At 43.4% G+C, this 23,819-nt stretch overlaps 1 protein-coding gene across 19 annotated transcripts in view; it reads right to left on the reverse strand.

Moving 5' to 3' along the window:
* Positions 1-589: 589 nt before the first annotated feature.
* Positions 590-23,819, reverse strand: part of GRIN1 (glutamate ionotropic receptor NMDA type subunit 1) — a 55,225-nt gene continuing 31,995 nt past the window's right edge. For 2 of the 19 annotated variants that reach the window (XM_048512338.1, XM_048512340.1), the window contains 7 exons: positions 23,386-23,543; positions 22,234-22,395; positions 21,607-21,716; positions 20,461-20,606; positions 17,895-17,960; positions 17,283-17,393; positions 590-3,830 (listed from right to left, as the gene is read on the reverse strand). In XM_048512338.1, the coding sequence (XP_048368295.1) occupies positions 3,762-3,830; positions 17,283-17,393; positions 17,895-17,960; positions 20,461-20,606; positions 21,607-21,716; positions 22,234-22,395; positions 23,386-23,543 (822 nt within the window). In that variant the 3' untranslated portion in view covers positions 590-3,761. The other 17 variants (XM_048512341.1, XM_048512344.1, XM_048512346.1 and 14 more) reach the window with 15 other exon arrangements.

A 23,819-nucleotide genomic window follows, 5' to 3' on the forward strand; every position in this document is an offset into this window, starting at 1 on the left:
CACCCAAAAGTCCTCTGAAGGAGGTGAGGTAGTACTGCAGCAGCACTGTTCCCAGCCACCTCAGGCTGAGAATTGGGCTACCTGTGAAGTAAATAAATAAAAGACGTTTCACTGCCTGAGACCCAGAACAGCCTCTGTCGTTCAGAACAGGCAGTACTGAGTTAGATGAGACCTGTGTTCACATCAGTCTTTTTCAGACACCTTCCTGGTTTCTGAGGTTTCAGGTGGCCCCAGGCTAAATCTTTCACCCAGTACTTTGTTTCATACCTTTTTCACGGAGCTGCAGCATACGCAAATACACTGCCCCTAAGAACATACACTGTACTTACAGAAACCAGAGGGCCAACACTGTTAGCGTTTTGTGAGGGGAAGATGCACCCATCAGCATAGATGCATTGCCTTTTTCCCTACATTGCCTTGAATCTAGATCATAGATGTCAAACTCGCAGCCCTCCAGATGTTATGGACTACAGTTCCCATCATCCCCTGCCAGCATCATAACAGAGGTGCGCCCACTCTCTAAGTGACATCTGAAATATGTTCTGGCCCCCAAACCCTGAGTAGTTACAGAAATTCACAATGCAGTTGCAAATAAACATGATTATTATTCATAGTAATTGGATGCCGATGCTCAGCTAAAAATTCCATACACGCACACACATCTATTTACAGAAGAACCCATATAATTCTGGGCACAGAATCACACGCTTTATAAAAATTCCTGATTAACTAATTGAGAACAGCTGTCGCCCCTCCCTCCTCTGCCCAGATTCTGCATTCAGAGTCGCAAACCTGAATTACAATCTGGATGTAACAATGGTGGGAAAGAGCGCAAAGAAAGAAAATCTTACTGCCTTTCTTGACTGTGTAGAAAAACATGCTTGATGCATGCTGAGGTTTGCCCAGTACATGTTCAGTGCTCCTGTGCATGTGTTCCAGGTTAATGTTGCTTTTCAACACAAAACCAGGGGGTTGGGGGAAGACAGCCTGGATGTTACTCTGGAAGGTAGGAAAGGTTATCTCATATTCACCTTAGACTACTGTAATTTCCTTGCGGGGCTGCCTTTGTTGACTGTTCAGAAGCTTCAGCTTGCTGTGGAAAGGTAGAAGCTCACCTCAAACGGAGGTGAGTTGATGGCCTCTGCCAGGTTTTATTGCTGTTTCACAAAGAAGAGGAACAGAGACTGAAAGAATGGGATTTCCATAAAGGTCTCCCAGCAGCTTTTCTTGGCTTCATGGGTGCTTTGAACCCAAGTCTTACAGCACCAAACCTAACCAGGAGTACTTTGCCTGGATTTCTGGTCCTATGAGGTCCATGCCCTTTAATCTGGATTAACTCTCACATGTGGTTCTACACTCTCAGTCTTCCAAATTGTTTAGAACTTCCTGTCATTTACACTTCACATCTGAAGTGTTCAAAGCACTTATATGTAATTTCAGAAACCCTCCTTATAGCATTTCTAGAAGGTAGGCCAGTATGGTCCCCATGTGAAGATGAGTGGTTGGGTTGTGGTTCCCTCATTTATTACTCTAATTGTGAATTCAATGTGGTCCTTTAAAAGGGTTTTGGCCTTCTCTACAGCAATAATAATAGCTAGAATTTTTCTGCTGTGTCAGTGGCATTTTCCCATGATACTTTTTGACCATGGTAGCCATAAAAGTAATCAGCTCTACACAGCCTTACCTCAAGTCCTGAAGGCTGCAAAATTTTTGTTAACAGGATTTCCCCCCCCAGGAGTGGAACTGAGCATTGCTATACTGTGACATCAATATATGTTCCAGAAGGGAGAATAATTTTAACTCTGTTCTTTCTGGCATAATCATTTCGACAGGACACTACTCACCGAGAAGCTAGTTTCTGGACAGTTGTGTCCACATGTGCTATGCACTGATGTAACTTCCCAGTTTCCTCCCTTTGGGATTTACAGTAGAAACCCTAAAAGTGGCTGCTGTGCTGACGTGGTTTGCACATAGACTGTCCCATTTAAATGGATCTTGGATAGCAAGGCTGTGATTCTGGGACAGACGTCTGCCTGAGACCTTGCAGAGCATCTGTTATTCCTAGGTGGCAAGTCTGAGATAGGCGTGACTGGCTATAAGGCCACTCCATATAGCTTTCATTTGCAGAAGGTTGAGGGGGAGGTAAGGCTAGGGAGAGTATAGGCACTGCATAAGAAGGAACAACTTGTTTGTCCCAATTCACCACCTGCTCTGTGCATCAAATGCTACATTCTGGTAATCTGTACAGTGTGAAATACAATCAGTTGCTTCAGCTTAGATGTCCACACCAGCAAACTACAAAAAAAATCAATGTTGTTGGCTTGTGCACTTCCAAAGGAAGCCAGTTGTGATAACAATGAGTTACTGGTTTAGGTGTTAAAATCACTCCACAGCTACAGGTAAATTAGAGTGGACAGGACTCTTTGCCCTCTTGATTTTCCTCCTGCAGTGACAGAACCCTGAAGCAGAGTGAACAGTAAAAGCTCATGCAGTGCAACAGAGGGTTATTTTGGATGTGGGATGCTCCAATTCAAAATGCAAATTAGCCACAAAAGCTCACTGGGAAGACTTGAGTGCAAAGTCCTTGCAACTCTTTCTTTCTTTCTTTCTTTCTTTCTTTCTTTCTTTCTTTCTTTCTTTCTTTCTTTCTTTCTTTCTTTCTTTCTTTCTTTCTTTCTTTCTTTCTTTCTTTCTTTCTTTCTTTCTTTCTTTCTTTCTTTCTTATATAAAATGCATGAATAACTGACCACACATGGCTGTTGTGAAGCTAAACTAAGATGGGAAGATCCCACAACCCACCTTGAGCCAAGCCCTTGGAAAGGACAGGAAAGAAATCAGTCTTGTAAAACGAACACTTATCTCCCTGTTGCTTCAACTAAGGACAAACAAAACTTTCCAGAGGGCGTGGGGGATATGGTTTCCCTCCCCTTGGGACACATACAAGGCAGGTTGCTGTTTTGCAGAACTGTGTCTCAGAAAGACATCCAGGCTATTCCTGGCAGAATTTCCAGGCCATAAATTTCAACGAACAGAAGCAGAGAACATCCCAATTGCTCACCTTCACTTCTGTAACATTTCCTTTGTATATTTCTTTACCGCTCTAGGGAAGTGGAGAGAGAGGTATCAGAAGTTCCTTTTCAATAAGGAGCCAGAAACTGAAAAACGTATGCATATAGGGGGAAGGATCATCCCAATCACAGCCAGAGAGGGCTCCCTCTCTGAGAGGGCTTTGATATATCGATGGGCATGTTCTTTGCATGGTGTGCTATGTACAAGGACCCGTGAGTGCTGGGGGACACGGATTCCCCTCCATTGTCCTCTTACGTGGTGTGAAAATGGGATAAGGCAGGTGTATGATGTTCCATACATGCATGTATGATAAAGAGACTCTCTCCTCACTGCAAAGGACCCAAGTCTACTTCGATGAGTGCTAACGTCCTTGGCATGCTTGCTGTGCTATGTGGAGTCACCTTCTCTGTCTCAGTTGATGTCAAAAAGAGAAATAAATGGAAGCCACCGGCTATGCAAAGTGGGGTTTGGCCACTCCAAGGCCTCATGTTCTGTAGTTCATCCCAAACCTGGGAAGTCAGCTGGCCGAGGAACAGAAGGGGATCTACAATGAAGTGAAGAAAGCAATGCACACACTGGCTGGATGGCAAAAGCTTTCCTTCAGTGTATCCAGGAAGGACCCGTCAGAGCCTCCATTGGTCTATCCCTTGTGTGTCTGCCTGGCCACAACCGGCGGTGTCAGCGCCCAGATGTCACACCACGGTGCTGACCGAGGGGTCGGAGAGGTTGAGCTGCCCAGTGATGTCAGTGGGATGATACTGCTGCAAGAGATAAACAGACAGACAAAGAGGGCAAGGGGTTAGGCAGGGCTGGGCCTGGTCACCCAGCTCAGTTGAGATGCATGCCCCTATGGGAGATCGCTCAGGGATGATGCAATGGCTGAAGAGGCGACCAAAGCTTCCGCTGCTAGCCAGGAATCTCTGCAACTCACTTCTGGTGAGAGCGCTTTTTGCATCACCTGGTTGCGGTTGTTTCTGTTCCAGGGTGGAACCACAAAAGGAACTGGCTATACAAAGTATGCAAGCCAGCTTATGGGGGTGCTTATTTTTAGGAGGCCTAGTTGGCACTAAACAAGGAAGATCCCCTCCCCCCACACCACCCAATAACTTCCTTCCCTTTGCAACATGTTCTCTCCCCCCTCCCTCCTCCTAGTTCCAGAGACCTGGAATTTGGATTTAGTGGCAGATGAATAAAGAAATGCACAACTCTGTTTGTTTGGTTTGTGATAAACTGAAAAGACAGTTGTTAAAGTGAAAATGCCAACATATGTCATGTGTTAGAAACAAGGCCTGTGACTGAATCTCTGCTGTCCCTGCTGGAGGGGTTGGTGCTAGCCCCTTGGGAAAGACCAATTGGTTGACGTTCACTGGAAACAAAACCAGCGTCTTCTTTTTTCGTCCTTCTCTCCACTGAGAAACTCCTTCATGGAGTGACACTCCTCCCTACCCCTTCCTTTCCCTAAATATTTGAAACCCAAGAGAATTGGTGTGTCAATTTTATTCCCCTCCCCCCCAAATCTGCTCTGTTCATTGAACAAAGGTGCAAACAACTTTGACTCTGCCCCATAGTGATGTATAAAGATAAGATTGTTGAGTACTGCTTTCCAGTTAAAGGCAGCTGGAGGCGTGTTCAAATTTGCACATCAAAGAGGAGCATCGCAGCATTTCTGATTCTCACAGAGCTGGACAGTGTTCTTCAGCCCTTTCTCAATTTGCACGTCTGCCAAAAACCAGCATGTGAGAGATCACAAGCACAAGTAGACTGTTCTGCCAGACATAAATATTTTTCCGATGCTGATTGAATTTGCCTTTCTGCCCTCCTTACGATTTCTTGCTATGTGGCAGAGTTTAAGGTTGTTCTGGTGCCTTTAAGCATACAGCCAGGAGTTTGGACCTGTTTGCCCTCGGCTTGCACCTTCCCAAGCTTCCTGCCATGACAGCAGAGATATGCATCATCTCTCAGGGATTCCCCGGAGGACAGGGAGGGTTATATGACAGCATTGGTAGCCCTTTTCCACATTGCGGTGGAGAGCTGGCCCCCTCCTACGATGCTCCAGTGGCCATCAAAATCAGTGACCAGTGGCAGCCCTGTAGGTATTTCCAAACTGTTTACTTCCCCTCCCCCCATATATATATATATATATATTTGGATATTCAAACGATGTTCAAATCAAACTCTTTCCCACCCACAGACCTCCAAGTCCCCTCCCAGTGGTCTGCAGGGCCTGCCATTCTCCCCTTCCCTTCTTCTTTTGCTGTCCCTGCCTCAACCCTTTTGCTCCCTGCACATTGCAAACCCCCCATAATACAGGACTTTGGATACAGGACAAAAGCGAATGAACATTCAGGACAAGAGCCCACCCTGTGCTGAGCAGCTCCTGAAGCCGGGGATTCTCTACAGGGCTTATCTGCAGCTCACGGATTCTGGGCGTGGTGACATCGCGGGGCTGTCTGTAGGGAGCAGGCGCATCAAAGGGATTGTCTATTACAGAGGCATCGGCTGCAGTTCCAGAGTTAAAGGCAAAATCGAGTTTTGCAAAGAAAGCAGGAATCTACCCTCGTCACTGTGCCCAAAAGAACGCCATCCTGCCCGCCCAACAAACTGTGGAATTTGCCCTGGAGAACACTAAGCAACCCTTTAACATTTTATTTCCCCCCCACACACACATACGAACATTTCATTCAGTCAGGAGATTAGCTTGCCTAACCTTTCCACTCCCCGAGATGGCTGACCGTACCCTCCAATTGGGCCTGTTTCATAGGTCTTGTCAGCTGATTCAGTTGCTAGTCTGTGCTGAGTTTTTGCTGAATGATATTAACATATGCTTTGCTAGATCAGACCTATGTTTCCAAAAGGGGCCAGCCAGGTGCCACTGGAAACTCAAAATCAGACAGGGAAGATGAGGAGCATTCGTTGTTACTTGTCACCTAATTCAGGATGCCAGCCTCCAGATGGGACCTAGGATCCCCCAGAATTACAGCTCAGCTTCACACTACTGAGGCCAGTTCCCCTGGCAAAAATGGACGTTTTGGAGAGTGTTCTCCAAGGCACAGTGTCCTCCCCAGGCTCCATTGCTAAATCTCCAGAACTTTCCAAACCTGGATCCGGCAACCCTACCCCAGATCCCCCTGGGGGCTAGTGCGGGACCTGGCAACCCAATACTCACTTCTGGTACTTGAAGGTAAGCTTTGTCTCAGCATGAAGGTTTCACTTAGTTATCCTGGCTAATAGTGATGGATAGCCTGTCCTCCATGATGCACATATAGGGCTTTTTAAAAAGCCAACTAAGGCCCAAAGCAGACTCTGATCTTTGCACAGCCAAAAGTGACTGGTAAACTGAAGTTACCAAGCATGTGTGGCCCGATCTGTCTTGGGACCATGGCACAAGAGAAGGGCAGATTCAATGTTCATTATCTTGAGGCAAAACAGCCTTGGGGGGCTTCATATGCCCCCCATGGAAGAACAAATAAGCCAACTCCCAGCCATTTGGGCTCAGGAACACAGCATGGGAGGGAACACATGAAGCTGCCTTGTACTGAATTGGTCCATTAAGGTCAGTATTGTCTACTCAGATCAGAAGTGGCACTTCCAGGTTTCAGGCAGCGGTCTTTCACATCACCTACTTGCCTGGACCCTTTAACTGAAGATGTCGGGAATTGAACCTGTTACCTTCTGCATGCCAAGCAGATGCACTGCCACTAAGCCACAGCCCCTCCAAACCTCAGCCCATCTAGAAGGCCGATGTGATTCTTCCTAGTCCCTTGCTGTGACTACATGCCAAATTGGGCCTTGGCCCTGTGGCACACCAGGGAACTTAGCTTCCCTGATGTCACAATTGGCTGTGCAAAGACCAGAGAGTCAGGGACACCCCAACTCAACTTGTGCCAGATGGGCCTAGGCTTGGGCCTAAGTTAGTAGCTATTACTTTAGTTAACTATGCATTTTTTTGGCAGTATCTGCCCTAAGACTTCCTCAGATCTTCTTTGGATGACTCCTAGTTCTTCTAGTCTGACAAATGAGGAAGATTTCTCTCTGTGCAGATTCATAATTGTGAAGCATACCACCAATTTTATAGGCTTGGCTGGTATAATATCACCTCTTCCGGTTTGAACCAATCCTCAAAAAATTTGCTGTGGAAAGTATTTAATGAAACAAGTTTTGATTGCCGCATTGGAAAACTATCTTGTATGTAAAAGTAACAAGGAATGGTTTTTGAGATTAACAGAGAATGGACATTTTTCACCAGCCTGCACAATTTGGCCCACCTTACTGAACATAGCCTAACAGTCCCAAACTCCTTGTGGGCCCAAGTCACTTGCCTGAGACACCAATAACAGGGATAGTTAAATACACAGCAGACCATGTGTAGTTGGAAATGGGTGGGCTATATTCAGTTTGGCAGGTCATAAATTGTGCAGGCCACTTTTTGCAGTGATGGTTTCTAATAAACTGTGTCCATTGCCTCATGGTACTTGCTTAACACCCTGCTTACAGCTTTTGGCAAGCTGTGTTTACGCAGGAAAAAGTTTCAAAATACAATAACTTTGCAGCCTTCAATTCCATTATCTCCTGCATAATGCCAGTCAAGTCTGACAGTTTTTTATCTGGCCAATTTTGGAGGGGTTTCGAACGAAGTTCCTACCACCCTCTCATGACTGCAAATCCCAGGGTTCTGTTGGGGATGCTCTGACAATCAATTCGGTTTGGAACACTTTCAAATGTGAGGAGCCGTTAAATGGGGTCAGCCGTCTTAAGGGCTGATTCTGAGGGGAAAGTTTTCTCTGAAGATTTTTTCATGCCTATTTGTGATGCAGCAGGAAACTCAGTGGCAAAGCTCTCAAGTAAAAAACAAAAGAAGTCAAAATGACCATAAATCCTTGTTTGTTGTTTCTCAGTATAGACAGTTCTCTCTTTCATGATTTCCCTCACAGGATTTTCTTCCTGTTTGTTTTCAGCAATGTGAATGTGTGTATCCAAACACTAAACTTTTGGGATGCAAAACCCAGTGGCAATAGCTATCTTTATTAAGGGCATGCTACTGTTATCCCCTCAGAAAATGTTAAGCAGGGATAGAAACGTTAATAGACGATTCTCGGGGGACATTTCCCGCCTTCCCTCCCCACTGATCAGGAAGATAGTTGTTTTTGACAGAGGAACTTAGTTATGGAGAGCAGAAAATGATATTTAATGACAAATGAAAAATGCTTTCGGTAACAATGGCTGTTTGAATTAACATCTCCTGTTGCGGTTCAGTCTGAGGTGACAAGGTGCTGTCAGTCAAGATAGCTGTTTGCTGTTGCCTGCATTTAATCTCCACTATACCTTAGAGCACAGGTGTCAATATTTGTAAACATCTCTGTTAGGGGGGCAGTATAATGGGATGCAGCAGCCATGTTAAGGCATCGCGTCTCATTCTTATATTTATAAAATGGGTGAAAAGCAAGTGTCTGAGGGAACACTATGTCTGAGAACTATTTCAATACGAAGTGCTGATAAACTGTGCATTTATTTACCACTACTCCTTAGTATTCGGAAGCATCCTATATTTTAGCTTGGTAATTGCTATTAAACACTACGAGGCAGCCCAGTAGTCTAATTCTCATATTGCAGATGAAAACCGAGGCTGTGAGAAAATGTGTTTACTAAGGACATGTACAAAGCAATCATAAGGGGGTTTATTCTTCAGTAAGTGTGATCAGGATTGAAGTGCTGATTTAATTCATGACTGAAGAAAACTTTTAATTGTATCTTTCCAGAGTAAAATTTGAGGCAGGAATTTCTGGCTCATTCGTAGTCACTATAGTAATTTTATTATGGAGATAGCTGAGAGCTCCCAGTAGCACGTATTTGATATGGTCCTTGCGGGGCCTGCTGCTTTTATTATCTATTTATGTATCTGCTTCTGATTATGCCAAATAAAGGCTTATGTATATGTAGTCACTATAGTGCATGTAAGGCTCATTCCGCACATGCAGAATAATGCACTTTCAAACTGCTTTCAATGCTCTTTGAAGCTGTGCGGAATGGCAAAATCCACTTGCAAACAGTGGTGAAAGTGGTTTGAAAACGCATTATTTTGCATGTGTGGAAGGGGCCAAAGATTGGCCTAAAAACTGTTTACAAACTTCACAAACATTTCCTCCTGAAATTCTGTCATGGGACTCTAATTGCACTGAATGACATGGAGGGTTTGGCTGATGAATTTGTCATAAATAAGGATAAATTAGCATCGCTTGCTTCAGACATGAAGGATTATGTTTCATAGGGCTGTAATTCCTTTTTACGGGGAATAAAAAAGGCTGCTTCATAGAGAAATTTAGCCAAAAAGTTTAGGTGGGTAGACGCTATCAAGTGTTGATTTGATATGTAACAGAAAAGTAGTAAGGGGTGGTAAGGATGCTAAGTAGAACTCCCCTGTTCCACAGTGCCATCCATGAAGCCATAATACAGCATGAAGATTTTCTGATTGACTGAGGACCAAAGTAACATATTATATTGGATATTCCACAATTTACAATCACGGCTTTCAACTTTTAACTTCCACTTGTTTTTGATGGGACTGCTTGCCTATATCTCTCCTACTGAAATCTACGGAATTTTAAAATGCTTTACTTTGGCTAGGTTGTGACCAGACTCAGAACCAGATCTTATTGTTTATTCTAGTTAAACATTCACTGTTTGTCCATTTTGGTCATATGTACTGCATCTGTGCTAGATATTTACCTGGCAGCCCTGCAGGCAGTTATATTGCCAACATGTTTAAAAATTCTGAAAATGGTGGTATTTGGTGTACCTCATATTCCTTGGCAATAAAAACATGCAAATTTTCAAACTTGAATAGTGTAGTTTTTTGAAGCTAGAATTTTAAAAAAACTGATAGTGGTACACTACCATTGGTCCTTGTGAAAACATTTTTTTTTACTTCAACAGCTGGCTAGAATATTACAAAGTTGTTAATTTAAGGAGTAATAAATGCATCAGTGGTAAAGAGTTATGTCAGCATTTGCAGAACCTTCTTTTTAAATAAATGAAGCAAAGGTCCAAGAAACAGCTGCAGTTATCTCATTTATTATAAATGAGTATTTATAATGAGTACTAGTATTTCATTATTGGAGGCTTGGATATAGGAGGGCTGTGTGTATGGCATGGGAGCACAGAAAAAGCATAGGTCTGGTATTCAGTTTCCAGAGAATCTCAACTAAACATGGATTTAGTTCTCCTAGATAAGAAAGTATACACGAATGTACAATGATGCTAAAATCTCACAAGCAAAACATGTGGCTTAATATGATACCCAGTTTTCAGGTGTAGAGCTTGAGCTCCTCTCCTATTAACTAATGCTAGAAATTATTCAAAATAAGGAAAATTCAGGCAAGTGTGCTTAGTTTGTATATGTGGCTGCTAACTTCAGGGTTTCTTGTGATGGAATTACGATTTGTCTTTTAATGAATAGTATGTATAACCAGGTTTTTGAGGTGAAGGATCTCTTGGCCACTATTTCTGCTACTTGGTGTGATGAGTTTGTTGTTGTATGGACTGAAAGAAGAGGGAAAATACCAGATAGGTGGCTATTAGGGGGAGTGCATTTGGATATACTTGAACCAAAAAGCCGTTTCAGCTTTTTTTCAGCTTTGTTTTCAGTCCAAACCTCCCCAAATATCTGGATAGAGCTGAAAAGCCAAAAGTTTAAATTTTAAAAGCTTTTTTTTCCAGCTTTTCCGTGATCTATGTAAGGGCACAGTGGAATTTTTTGTAATTAAAACAATTAATTAAAAAATAACAGCCCATTTAATTTTTTTATTAAAAAAATTACAGTCCATTAGCAAGACTGGTGATTGGGCTTTAAATATGAACTCCCCCATTAAACTTACCTTGGCTGGTGCTCTGCTGGGTTTCCATGTATGTTCGGATGGGCTGGCAAAAGTGCCCTCCCCTGCTGGATTGTTGTGGAAGGAACAAACTCCTATTGGCCTATTCCTGCCTCAGACCCCTCCCACACATGCAGAATAATGCACTTTCAATCCACTTTCACAATTGTTTGCAAGTGGATTTTGCCATTTGGCACAGTAAAATCCAGTTTGGTTAGGATTCCCTGTTTGATAAAGGTTTTTTTTTTTAGTGCTTCATGTGTAAGGGTGGCTCTGTTGTTTTTTTTCTGAGCTACTTTTCTTGGGTGCTTTTTTGGGGAGTGGGGCTTTTTTCACCCTTTCTTTCTTTTGCTTGGAAACTCTTTTCTTTTGATGGGGGCCAAAAATCCTTGTGAGGGCAAGGGACTGGTTGTTTTCGCCTATTTAGTTGTGTGGTTCCTGGTTGTTTGTTTGTTTGTTTGTTTCAGTTTAGTTGGTTGGTTTCAGAGGTTTTTTTGTATTTTTTGCTCTTCTGTGGAAGGCTCTGGGTTTTTTTTTACAGGTATTTCATTTGGATTTGTGTGTACAGCTTGTGTTTTTCTCACCCCTATTCCAGGCTTTTGTATGTGTGCGGGGGTGGGGTAGGGGGTTTCTTTCTCTGAGTTTCAAGGTCTAGGGAGGAGGAAATCCTTTAGGGTTTTTTGCATAGATCCGCCCCTTTCGTTTCCTAGTGTTTGCTTCTCTGTTATGTTGTGGTGGGCTGGGCCATCATTCCCTGTTTTTCCCTCATGTGGTTAAAAGATTTTTTTGGGGGGGGGTTCTCTTTGTCTTGCAGCTTTGTCTGGTCTGGCAAAAATTTTATTTATTTATTTATTTATTTATTGTATTTGTATACCGCCCTCCCCGAAGGCTCAGATATGAATGTCTTCATATCTTCAGCTACCTGGCATTATATAGTTAGACATGGTTCTTTTAGGCTTGTGCTGTTAGAGTAGGTTTTGCTGGGCACTTGCACGTTGGATTGACCTGTGACTTTGCCTGGGCTGGCAAAATTGCCTCCTATTTTGATTTTCTTGTGTTGTGTTTGTGTGTGTGTGTGGGGGGGGGGAGTTCCATTGGTTCTGTTAGGCTTCATGATGTGTTTGTGGTTTTACTGGACTAGGTTCTGATATAGTTGGATTCTTGGATTGGGAGGCATTGACCTGTGTTTGCCCACAGGCATGCCTCATTGCTTTTCCTATGGAGGAAAAAGGGTTGTTTTTTTCCTCCAATGGAAACAATGGGAGGATGGGAGCCTGGGTAGCTGTTTTGCTCAATGGGAGATCTTTGCAGGGCTCTGGAGGAGTGGTTTTTGAAAGTGGTGGGACCAAATTTGCAGTACAGTTCCTGACCGCTCTCCTCAGAAGAACACCCAAGTTTGGTGATGTTTGAGTCAGGCAGTCCAATTCTATGAGCACCCAAATGGAAGAAAACCCAAATGGAAGAAAACCCCATCCGTTGTTCCCAATGGAGGAAAACACAGGCAAGAACTCCAAAATCTTGGGTCAGAGGGCTCACTTTTATGCCCCCCCCTGGAATGTCGCCATCTTTCATTGGAAACCATTGAAAAGCCAATTGGATAGATGGAGACACCCCCTTTTGAGGGCCATACATTTGGACTTCCTGACCTAAACCTCACCAATTTTGGAGATTCTTCTAAGGAGAGTTACCTGAAGCTATGCTTCAAATTTGGTCCATCTACAATGAAAAACAGTCCCCCTCCAGCCTTTAAAAAATTCCCATATATGTTAATGGAGCAGAATATTTTTGGATATCTGAAAAAAGGCAGAAAAACCTATTTACCAATATGGGTATTCAGCTTTTTTCAGCTTTTCTAAAAAAAAAAAAGGGGGGGGGGGTCCAATAACTTGAATAAAAATACCAAAAAAATTATGAACACCCCTAGTGGCTATTACCCCCAGATGTTGAAAGGTAGATACAGATGTAGGACTCTAGCTAAGCTTTCTGAAGGCTTCGGGTCAATCCTAGCACTACACTGCAATATAGGCCCTTTCCCCATGGGCCAATAAAAGTGAGGGAAAGGCAGGTTACATGCCCCTTTGCCGGGGCATGCGCCTTCACATAAAGGCACATTTTTTTCTTCCCTGCCTTCCTATGAAGTGCAGCCTCACAGGCAGGACCTACACCCCCCCCCCCCCGGGGCCATGATGCAGCTCGTTTTCCCTGTGTGGCTCCGCAGGTGGAGCCGGGGAAGGGTTTTTTGAGAATCGAGTATGTGCAATTCTCTTGTTCGAACACCTCACAGCCACTGCCTGTTCAAACAAAAGAATCGCACATAACATGATTCTCAAGAAACTTGGTGGGGGGGGGACGCAGAGAGGATCCATATTAGGTTTGGGATCCATGTGAAGTCCCCCCCCACCCGAGGTTTTTTACTGGGGTTATCCCAGATTAATTGGCCCATGCGGAAAAGTCCAGAGTCTCACTGAGACTCCTTTTTATTAAGACAAGCCCAAATGATACAAAAGTGAGCAACCTTTTGAATTCACCAGAACTCTTCATCAAACTAAAATAAAATTTAAAAATAATAAGGAGGTGCTGATGAGAAGAGGTCTCTTCTTTTGAAATTTAAATTAATGTTAAGGTAATTTGGTTGATAAGAGCCTCGTAGCCCAGAATGGTAAGCTGCAGTAGTGCAATCAAAGCTCTGTTCATGATCTGAGTTCAATCCTGCCAGAAGTTGGTTTCAGGTAGCCAGCTCCAGGTTGACTCAGCCTTCCATCCTTCCCAGGTCAGTAAAATGATTACCCAGCTTGCTAGGGAAAGCAATGGCAAATCATCCTGTAAATGTAGTCTGCCTAGTAAAAGTCATGATGTGATGTCACTCGTGGGTCAGTAATGTCCCGGTGCTTGAATAGGGGATTACCTTTACCTTTTAAATTTTGATTGGTCCTAATGAAATTATGGATTATGTTTGTGAATTTTGCTTTAGGACCAGTATGGTGGCAAACAAACTATTATGCTGTTGTGCAAAAAGGCTAGAAATCTGAACTTCATAATTTTTCAGCATGCACCAAATAGTGTTACCCAGGATTATTTGGAAGCTGCAATTAGAGTTAACCAATCGTATAAATCTGTAGTGTAGATATGACCTTAGGAATGACCCCTGGTCATCTGGCCCTATCACCTGATGAAAGGCAGAGCCAGTTTACCAGCAACCAGCCACTGAAACTCAGACTACAATTAATATTATGGATAGAAAGTTAGTCCTCTGCAAAGAAATGTCTGTAGTGCAGTTTTTTTCAGTGACTTGTAGGGGTGAGCTAAGCCAAATTGTGGCCCTTTGTGCACTCACTATCTGCCAAGCAGCTCTCTGCTTTGCTGCGGGGTCTCCTCTCACATTTCCTCATTTACATGTGGGGAGGTGCCCTACTGCTTCTCTCAAGTCAAGCCAACATTTTCCCTGGTCCCTTGTTTCTGGCTTGGGAAATTGTTTGCTGCCTCTTTTTTTGACACTGTTTCAATGATCTGTCACAGGGGGGACAGATCAAAAGTCTTAAATTTTTTTTTTAAAGGGAGGGGCCCCCACCAATTTTTCAGGAATGCTGGGGGAACTGTCCTGCGTGGGTGGGGGGAAGGTATGTTGGAGCAGAAAAACTTAGTAGAGCAAAATGCGCACTGGCATGCTCCACTTTCCCTGCGTAGGCAGGGAAAAGATAGCCCTTTCCACACTTCTGAAAAATGTGGGGCTTCTCTGATCTGCGGTGTGGTGTGATCTGAAGGGGGGAAGAAATGTGCACAATTGAGAATATGACCCGAAAGTCATGTCTGCTTGAACCAAAGAGGCCAAATATGCACAAACGCCCTGAATGTGGAGCAAGTATTACAAAACCAACAGCCATTAGCCAATTAGACCTATTGCAAAATATTATCTAATGAGTGGCTTATTAAAAAGCACAGAAACAGCTGAGATGTGAATACCATTAATAGTCTTGTTGATTACCATCTTTGATCTGACAGGGATACAGTTTGAGGAATGTTATTGCTAAATTGTGGTAGTCTCTTAGCTCTCATTAAAAGCTAGTAAAGGACACAAAGGACACATCCAACATTAAAGTACATCTAGTCAAAAGACATGAGATCTGTGATCAGATCTCCACACGTTTTAATTGTAGTGAAAGACTGCTGTTTTGAGGATTTGCAGTGGGGCTGTGAAGACAGGGGTGGGGTTTAACTCTTGTTAGAACAACTGCTCCCCCACTGCCATTAGCTGTAGTATGAAAAAACAAAGACTTTACAGATTCTGTGCACAGTAGTGATTAACCAAGTGGGGGTTTGTAGGCCAAATCCAGCTTCCTAAAAGATGCAAATTTGTTCTTCAGTTGCCAGCTTAGTGACATGAAAGAACAGTACCTGGTAGCCAGGATAGTTAACAGGAAGAAGGCTTAAGCACTGACTCACCAACTTCTCAAAGTGGCCCTCCAGGATTGCAGGCCAATCTGGGCCAACTGTGTGCTCAGCTCCCAGAAAAGGAATATCTTCTTAACCATGAGACTGACAAAGAGCCAGTAAGAAATCCAGCTCACAATCTGCATCAAACATCTTAATTTTCCTAGCAAGTCTTCCCAAACCTTCATAGCTGTGCAGGACAATTTGCCTGACCCCTCTTCCCACCTCAGGGCATAGGTTTGACCAAGGAGCAATGGGCTAGCTCTAAAAAAGAGCTCAGCTTTGTTAGTACTGGAACACCTGTCTTGGCATTACATTGGGTTCACTTTTCTCTTATAAGCAAAACCACAATCCAGAGAATGTGCAAGGTAAAGGGCATTGAAAATAAGTGACTGTCTAATAATCCCTCTGCTGGAGGTTCCAGTAGGAACAGAAATTATGTAGAAATCATGCCCTCTACCCAGAAAAGTCTTTTCTCTAATCCCAGACTGATTGTGTTTACATGATGAGAGAAATGCTCTCTGTGTGGTCAGAAGTACTTTCTGCATTCTTATTTTCATGTTTCACAACTGATCCCCACCACAACAGCTAAATTACATATACAGGAAGTGGGGTGCACAGCTTGACCCTCCCTGCTGTACCCCTAGGTTGGGGGATGGTGTTCTCTTGCCACCCATGCATTTGTATTTCTAACATTTTCCTGAGCCACCCTAAACCAGGGCCAAACAATAAAAGCACCCCTCCCCCTGAAGAAAATGGAAAAAGTGTAAAAATAAAATATTTAAAGCTCGCAGCAGGAAGCAGTTTTGTAAGCCGACTTCTTATGCTGCATAGCGCAAAACATAAATTATGTTTCCTGCTTTCCAAACGTTGTAACGTGCAAAGGGGCATCCATCAGAGTTCATGCAAACAAGGAGGCACCCCAACCTTGATTAAGTTGTGCGTGCAACGCCCCTCCTGTCCAGCAGAGGGGGACGTTTGAAAGCAAGAAGCTTGTAGCAAGCAGGGGTTTCGACACTACCTCTCGCCTTGCGGGAGATATTTTGTGCCAAAACGGAATAGTGGTTTAGTTTCAAATCAGGTTGGGCTTGCTTTTTTCTTTTTGGCTTAGCTTCATTTTGTTTTTCCTTTAAAAACATTTTCGCTTTTCAAAACTCCTCCTCTCCAAATCATTGTTGTCTCACCCTGCACTGCTCTGACTGTAAATGTTGTAAGCAGAGACAGATGTCAATTGCACATAGAGACCAGATTCTGAAGGTTCTCACCTGTCACTTAAACTTTTTCAATCACAAACAAAAATCACAGGTAGAGAATGTGATAAACATATGACCCAGAGTGAGGTGAGACAGTGCCTGAATTAAACTGGGGCAGAATTGGGGGGTGAGGGTGGGAGGAAGTAGGGGGAAGGGGTCAGTGACTGCTTTAGTCATACAATGACAAACAGGTACAAGAACACTCAAAAACAGGAAAAATACATCTCTGGTTTTTCTTTTCTTTTTTTTTAAAAAAGAGGTCAACACCAGTAAGGTGAGGAAAATGTAAACCATATTTCCAAATAAAATGAAGTCATCCAGTCCAATAAACAAAACAAAACAAAAAAGAATTGAGAACAAGAAACTCACTGCAGTAATCTCCAAACTCTTCACAGGACACTACAAAGCAACCAAGACCTTCCTTGCCCTCCAGGACTTTGAAATCTTTTGAGGGACACGGGAATGACTGACTGACTGACCGACTGACTGACTGACCGACTCTTGACGGACATGAGGCTATGGTAGGTTACACTGGCAGCTTCGGGATGGGTGTGTGGTTGTTGATGGGATGACAGAAGAGAAAGAGAGAGCAAGAGAGAGAGAGAGAGAAAGAGAGAGAGAGAAAAAGAGAGAGAGAGGGCATAATTGGTCTTCTTCCTCTTACCGTGTCTTTGGAGGACCTACGTCTCTTGAAGCTGGAGGCCAGGGTAGAGGTGAAGGACCTAAAAGTGGCTTTCTTTTTAGGGTCTGGTTCTGCTCTACCACTTTTTCTATCCTAAAATGAATATGTATATAAGCGATTAGATCTCCAGTGGGTGGTTGGGACCTCTACACTTAGATGAACACTGCCCCACGTCACGATCCTTGGTTTTTTCTCTGCTTTTTTTTTCTTTTCTCAAACTGTGATCAAGCCAACGACTGAGATGTTTTATGGCTTTCAGTCCCAAACATACGGGGCCCTAAAACTTAGCTCTGGTCTTACACAAGGGTCGACATGTTCTCTAAGGTCTAAATTGGAATGACTTTGAGATTTGAAGGAAACAAACCCCTTGAGGGCTGGAAGGGGGACAAGAAGCCGCATTTCTGCTGGTTTAAAGTTGACGGTTTCTGCTGGTTTAACATTGACAGCTTGGAAACTAGCTAGCTTGGCTTCCCCATGAGAACCGTGCATGATTCCATGGCTCAAACCAACAGTTTCTTTAATCCCTAAGAGGACTAACCCCTTCCTGCCAAAACTGATCTGACTAGAGAGAGAGGTGAGACACTTTTCACCTACCACTAAATAAAAATGCTCGGGGCCTTTTCTGAAGGTGAATCCTACGGCCACAAGAGAGAGAGAGGACTGCATTGAAAGAGAAGGTCATTGTATGTTAAAAAAAAGGTATTCCAAAAATTTCAATGACGCTTGGCGCAAAGCTGAACTGGTTTTTCCAAAGTAAAAACAAAAACAAAAAATTGAAATTAAAATTTCTTAAACAAGGAAAATAAAGGGGAAAAGCAAAGCGTTAAGGCTTTGGATGATGTTAGGGATGTTAGGAACTCAAAGAAACGGAACTCAAAAGAATATAGCCGTTGGTGGTAAGCTGTCAGACCTGGTCAACATGTGGGGCCTTCTCGTTTTCATGTTGGGAAGGGGAACCCAGCCAATCACAGCACAACAACTCTTCTTGGGGGAGGCGTGTCTTGTTTTTAACCTCTTTGTGAGTTGAGAGGGTGTAACCAGGTCTGGCTGCACCAGCACATGGTGGGGGTGATCAAAAATGTATCCCACTGGTGCACGAAGCATGCGCGGGGGATACATTTCCTCCTCCTTTTCAGTTTCCTCAATTTTTAATTTTGCGCGCATGCATAGAAAAAAAAAGAAAAGATAGCAAGAGAATGAGATGGAATGACATTTTTGGGTGCCTTTCCATGGCATCGCCGAAAATAGCCATGGCAAAACTGTGATCCCCAGGAAACAAAAAAACCCCGTTTTATATATAATATATATATAGATAGATATATTTGTTTTTTGTTTTTTTTTCTTGAACAAAGAAATCTTTCCACTTGCCTACCTTCTAGCAATGTACCAGATACTAGTGGTCTGAGGGATCCTCCTGTGAAAAAGTCTTACATTGTCAAACGGATCTCTTTAGCATATTTCTGTTTATATAACCCACGGGGTGGCATGCTTGGCTGACAGCCCCAAAGATTCTTTTCCCCCAATGACCCAGGGCAGGATTTTTTCTAGAAAGTTGGCAAGTGAAAAATGGCAGTGACTAATGTGCTCTGGTTCCCTGTGGACTTAACCCCCTGAGTGTGGCTGACTTGGCCAGGAAAAGGGGGCAGGGTAAAAGAAAGAAGGGGGAGGGAAAATAAGAAATGGCTTGTTGAACATTATAATGGTGTACAGCTTGTGGTTTTCCTAACAGAGAAGCCTATGCCATCTCATCCTCCTTCCTCATTCTCTGCTTCAAGGGCATGATTCTGCTCCCATGGCCCATAGGAGCTGTTTTCTTTTTTTTAATCCCTTGGGAAGGTCTCTGCCCCATTCATTTTTGCACCCACTATATAATGAGCTTTGACATGCTATACTGTAAAGGTAATTGCTCTTGACTGCTTGGCTTGTGCAAAGGGGATCTGTCTGACATGACCTGGTGATTAAAGTAAATTCTGTTTTTTTTTTTTTCATTTTCTTTTCTTTTTTAAAAGAAAATGATTCAGGGACTCAGACCTGCCTTGTAATCATTGGGACAGAATCTCTGTGCTGCAATTCTGGATGGGGTGGTCCAGATAGGACTGCATTTTCTCAGCAAAGTGAGAAAGGCACTCTGTACATACTCAGAGGTACCCCAAAATTTGTACTAGCAATATTTAAGAAATGTATGACTGAGACTTGGCACTAAAAACAAGTCCAGAGCTAATCTCTGGCTAAAAATTAAGCTCTGCGCGGGCCACAGAAAGAGGCTATCTGAAACAATGTTTGTTCTACTGGCCAGCTGTGCTCCTTCAGGGTCCCAAAGGATAGGCAAGGGGATGCATTAATTACATATAGGTGGTACCCCTTCCGTGGTCTCAATTTTGCAACTGAACATGCCCAAACAGCAATTGGCCTGTAAAGGAGCCAGCCCTTCTCCCCAAATTTAAGAGCTTTTGCCTGCAATCCTTGCTTCTAACAGCGGGTGGTGCTAAATTTCTATCACTTAATGGAGTGACTACCTTGGGTTCTCCACACTCCATTTTCTTTTAATCTGGAAAAACAGAGAACCTGTTGGGATGGCTTCAGCTGGGTGCATATAGGGATGCCAGTTGCTATGCTAAAGGTCGTTGGAATATTTTATTTTGTCAGATAATCAGAAGGGGAGCTGGAGCAAGGCAGGGGAGCCCAAATCTTCCTCCTGCCAAGGGTAGCCAAATACCAGATGCACAATGCCGTGGCTTTCCAAAGGACCAGAAGCTTGAACTGGCCAAAAAAAATGGAGCCACCTCTGGAAGAGCAGCAGTTGGCCAAGTGCCAAGGGGTAGAAATGGTGGAGGGAAGGGGGAGTCTGGCTAAGTGGGGCCTCTCTGAGCAGGACAGTGGATTCAAAGATGCACAACTCACCTTCCAAGTGCTGCATGGGGTTGCATGCTAATGCTTAGCAGAGCATCAGGCTCTGAACACTTTTCAGTGGTATACTTGCCAGGAGGGGCTGGGGCAGGGGCTGGGGCTGGGGCTGGGGCTGGGGGGGCAGAGGGCTGCGGGGAGTCTGTCCCTGTGCTATTCCCACATAGCACTGTAGTCACTGGTTGGGTGAAGTGATGGGAAACACAAAAAACCGCACCTGTTTTGGAGGTTGTGCTCTAAAAACGGTCTGTCCTACCTGCAGGTTTTTCCTCCACACATTAACGGCTGCAAACGCCAGTTGCATCTGCTTCCTCCGGGCGTCTTTATGCCTTTTGTAAGCTATTTCTATGAATATTAAAAATATCCCGGCCACAATACCTCCAGCCACCAGCATGAATACACCTGAAAGAAGCAGGAAAGTTACCCCCGGGAGACAGGAAGACACAACACTGCAACACCCTCCCCCTTTCCCCTTACCCTTGACACAGCAAGGGCAAAACCAAATTGTAGCTTAATTACAAGTGGGGGCAGTTTTGAAAGTGTTCTCATTGCTCTCCCTTTTTGCTGTCCTCATGCAAACTCTGAAACATTGGTTTTGCTACAATTCAGTTATGAACCAGGACAAAACTGGGTGTGGATGGTGCCTATTGGCCAATAACGATAACCTCCCCGATATATTGCCTCCTCCCAAATTCCTGGAGCAGTTTATAATAACAGCAGGGCCCTCCATTGGACCAGTACACACTTTGTACTGGTCTGGAATTAATTGATTCCCACCCTTCAAATTGTAGCAGTTCTATTGACACAGCACCATGTATGATGGAGCCATTTGGGTTTTTTTTAAAAAAAATCTCCCTTCTTATAGAAAATTAGTATATTAGGGATAGGCTTCTCACTGACATGCTCATTTTCTATCTCCTGGTAATTTTTTCATGAGAGAGTGTTTACACATGTATGTATTTTTCCACAACATGAAGTGAACACTCTAGAAATAGTTTTACCACACGATGACTGGCTCGTAGACTCAAACCACATATTCTGAGTGTATTCATTAGTCCCACCAACAGGTAGGTTTTGCACACCTCCTCAGTAATATGTAGCTGACAAAATAGTTTAATGTGACATCATGGTAATGCTTCCAAAGAAATCTTGTCCCTTGGAAATATATGGATTTTTTTTCATATTACTGCAGAGATAGGGGTAGGGCATTGATTAGGAGTGCCTGTGTGTCTACCCACCAGGTCTATTGAGATGGGTTCCCATAAAGAGAAGGGTACAGGACTTGTGGAGGGAAAAGACCCTTCACAGCTCTCTGGTACCCCATAGAAACACCCTCTTTGAATGTTAATGGAAGGCCCGAAGGAGGTGAGGGGATCAGAAGACTGGGGAGAATGGAACAAACCTGCCATGTTCTCAAAGGTGAGTGTTGCTGGGGCATTGCTTCGGGAATCACACTCCTGATACCTCACCCAAGTCTTGTCAAGCTCTTCCATGAAGCCGTTCTCATGGAGGCTGGAGACATAAGAGAGCAGAGCAGTCACTGGGGTAGATTTCCCAGCAGAGGCAAAAACTGGTGATGATGTAAGGGAAGGATGTATTGATTTTGTATATGTATTGTATTGCCTAGTCCAGGTTTCCCAAACTTCTTGTAGCCATGCAAGGCAAGGCACAAATATTATTTCAGAATATGAAATTCAAGGCATGCTTCAGATTGGCATTGAAAACCTTTTGCCTTTTAGAGTATGGCAAAATAATTACGTGCTCTGACAGGAGAGCTATTCCATGACTTTTTGCATTAGTCACTGATCTAGGTGTACCTCACAAATAAAATGATGAGAGGCTAAAGCAGTGACTTGTGCAGAGACTAAATGGGCAGTCACTCTAGAAGTAATTCTGCTACATCACTTGGCTCTACACCTCTCTTTTAAAAGTTGAAATATAAGAGGGATCCTTCTTCTCCTGACAACATACAAACTGCCCCATGCAAACTATGTAGGATTCAGCATTCCCATTTGGAGATGGTACAGACTTGAGAATGGCCAGGGAGACATTCTGCTTCCAAGGGCTGTCCTTGCGCATCCCGATGCCAAAGCCAGAGCGGAAGAACAGTTCCCCCGTTGTCACCAGGTCACACTTCTGCGAGGCTTCAAATTCTAGCACAGCCGAATCCCAGATGAACGCGTGGAGCTTGCTGCAGGAGAGGGCAATTGTCAAGTTCAACTATGCGAGAAATAAGTGTATAAATGCACTATATAGAATCATAGAATAGAATCATAGGTCAATTACACATAACGTGTTTGGTGCACGGTGGGGGCAAACGTTTGTTGCAGTAAGATGTCTTGTAGAGACATATTCCTTGGCTGCCACATCACACTGCTGACTCATGTTCAATTTGTGGTCTGCGTGTCTTGATAAACACTGTGAAGTTGATGTTAAGTATTGTAGTACTGTACCTTACAGCTGGACTACTGTAATGTGCTCTATATGGAACTACCTTTGAAGGTATCTTGGAAATTTTATCTTCTGCAGAATGCAGTAACTTATATTTTAGCTGTCACTGGGCAATATACAAGCATAACCTGATTTTACAACAGCTACACAGGGTGCTAATTTGTTTTGGAGCTGAATTCACAGGCGCTAGTTTTAATCTTAAAAACAAGCTTAGGAGTCACATACTTGAAGGAAGTCAGTCTGTTTCTCTTTCTCTCACTCCTTTCGCTCAGAAACTTTACTCAGCCCTACAGCTGTTACTAAAGATCCAGTCTTTTAGGAAGTTTGGCTTTCCATAAAGGACGACTTAACATAAGGCAGCTGATTAAATTCTGAAAACTCTTCTGATTGTTACATTTTGTGGCCTGTCATATTATTTTCAGGAAATAGATTTCTGTATGTGGAGTTTTAGCGTGATATCGTTTTACTGCATTTTATTGTGATGATTAAGTGATCATTGGAAGCTGCTTCAAGTGCAATTAGGGACTTGGAGATTAAAAAATAAAGTAGGTTTAGGACCAATGTAAGAAAGTACTTTAAATAATGTACAATTCATTTGCAAAACCTTTAGACATTGGAGTGGATGGAGTGACAGCTGCTAACTTAAATAGCTTTAAAAAGAGATTAGATGAATTCCTGCGGGAAGAGCGTTTAGTGCAACAGCATGTTCTTCGAATGCTCCATTACTTACTTATCCCTGACGGCCTGGATGGCTTCAGCAGCACTCTCGTAGTTGTGTTTCTCCATGTGGCGGTACATGGTGCTCAGCTCTACCTGACGGCGGAAGTAAATGTCCACCGAACTTTGCTTCACTGTGGCATATATGAATTTATCTGAGGGGTTTCGCAGCTGGAAAGCAGTAAAATGGGACTTAGAACCTTTGAAGGCTACAGTAAGGAAAGAAACGAAAACTCAAGGAATTTCTCTTGAATGAAAGTTGATTTTCAAATGGCCTTTTTCCTATTTTTTTTAATTTTCCCCCCAGTTATGGAATTTAGTGAATTTGGATTATTATCATAAAACTGTATGAACAGCTCCGCTTTGTGGATTCATATTTAGTTCCACTGCTGTTAAAAAGTTTCAACATGTCTCAGAACTTCTCTGCTCTACAAATATATATATTTT

The sequence above is a fragment of the Sphaerodactylus townsendi genome, linkage group LG12 (assembly GCF_021028975.2).
Source record: "Sphaerodactylus townsendi isolate TG3544 linkage group LG12, MPM_Stown_v2.3, whole genome shotgun sequence".
Taxonomy (NCBI): domain Eukaryota; kingdom Metazoa; phylum Chordata; class Lepidosauria; order Squamata; family Sphaerodactylidae; genus Sphaerodactylus; species Sphaerodactylus townsendi.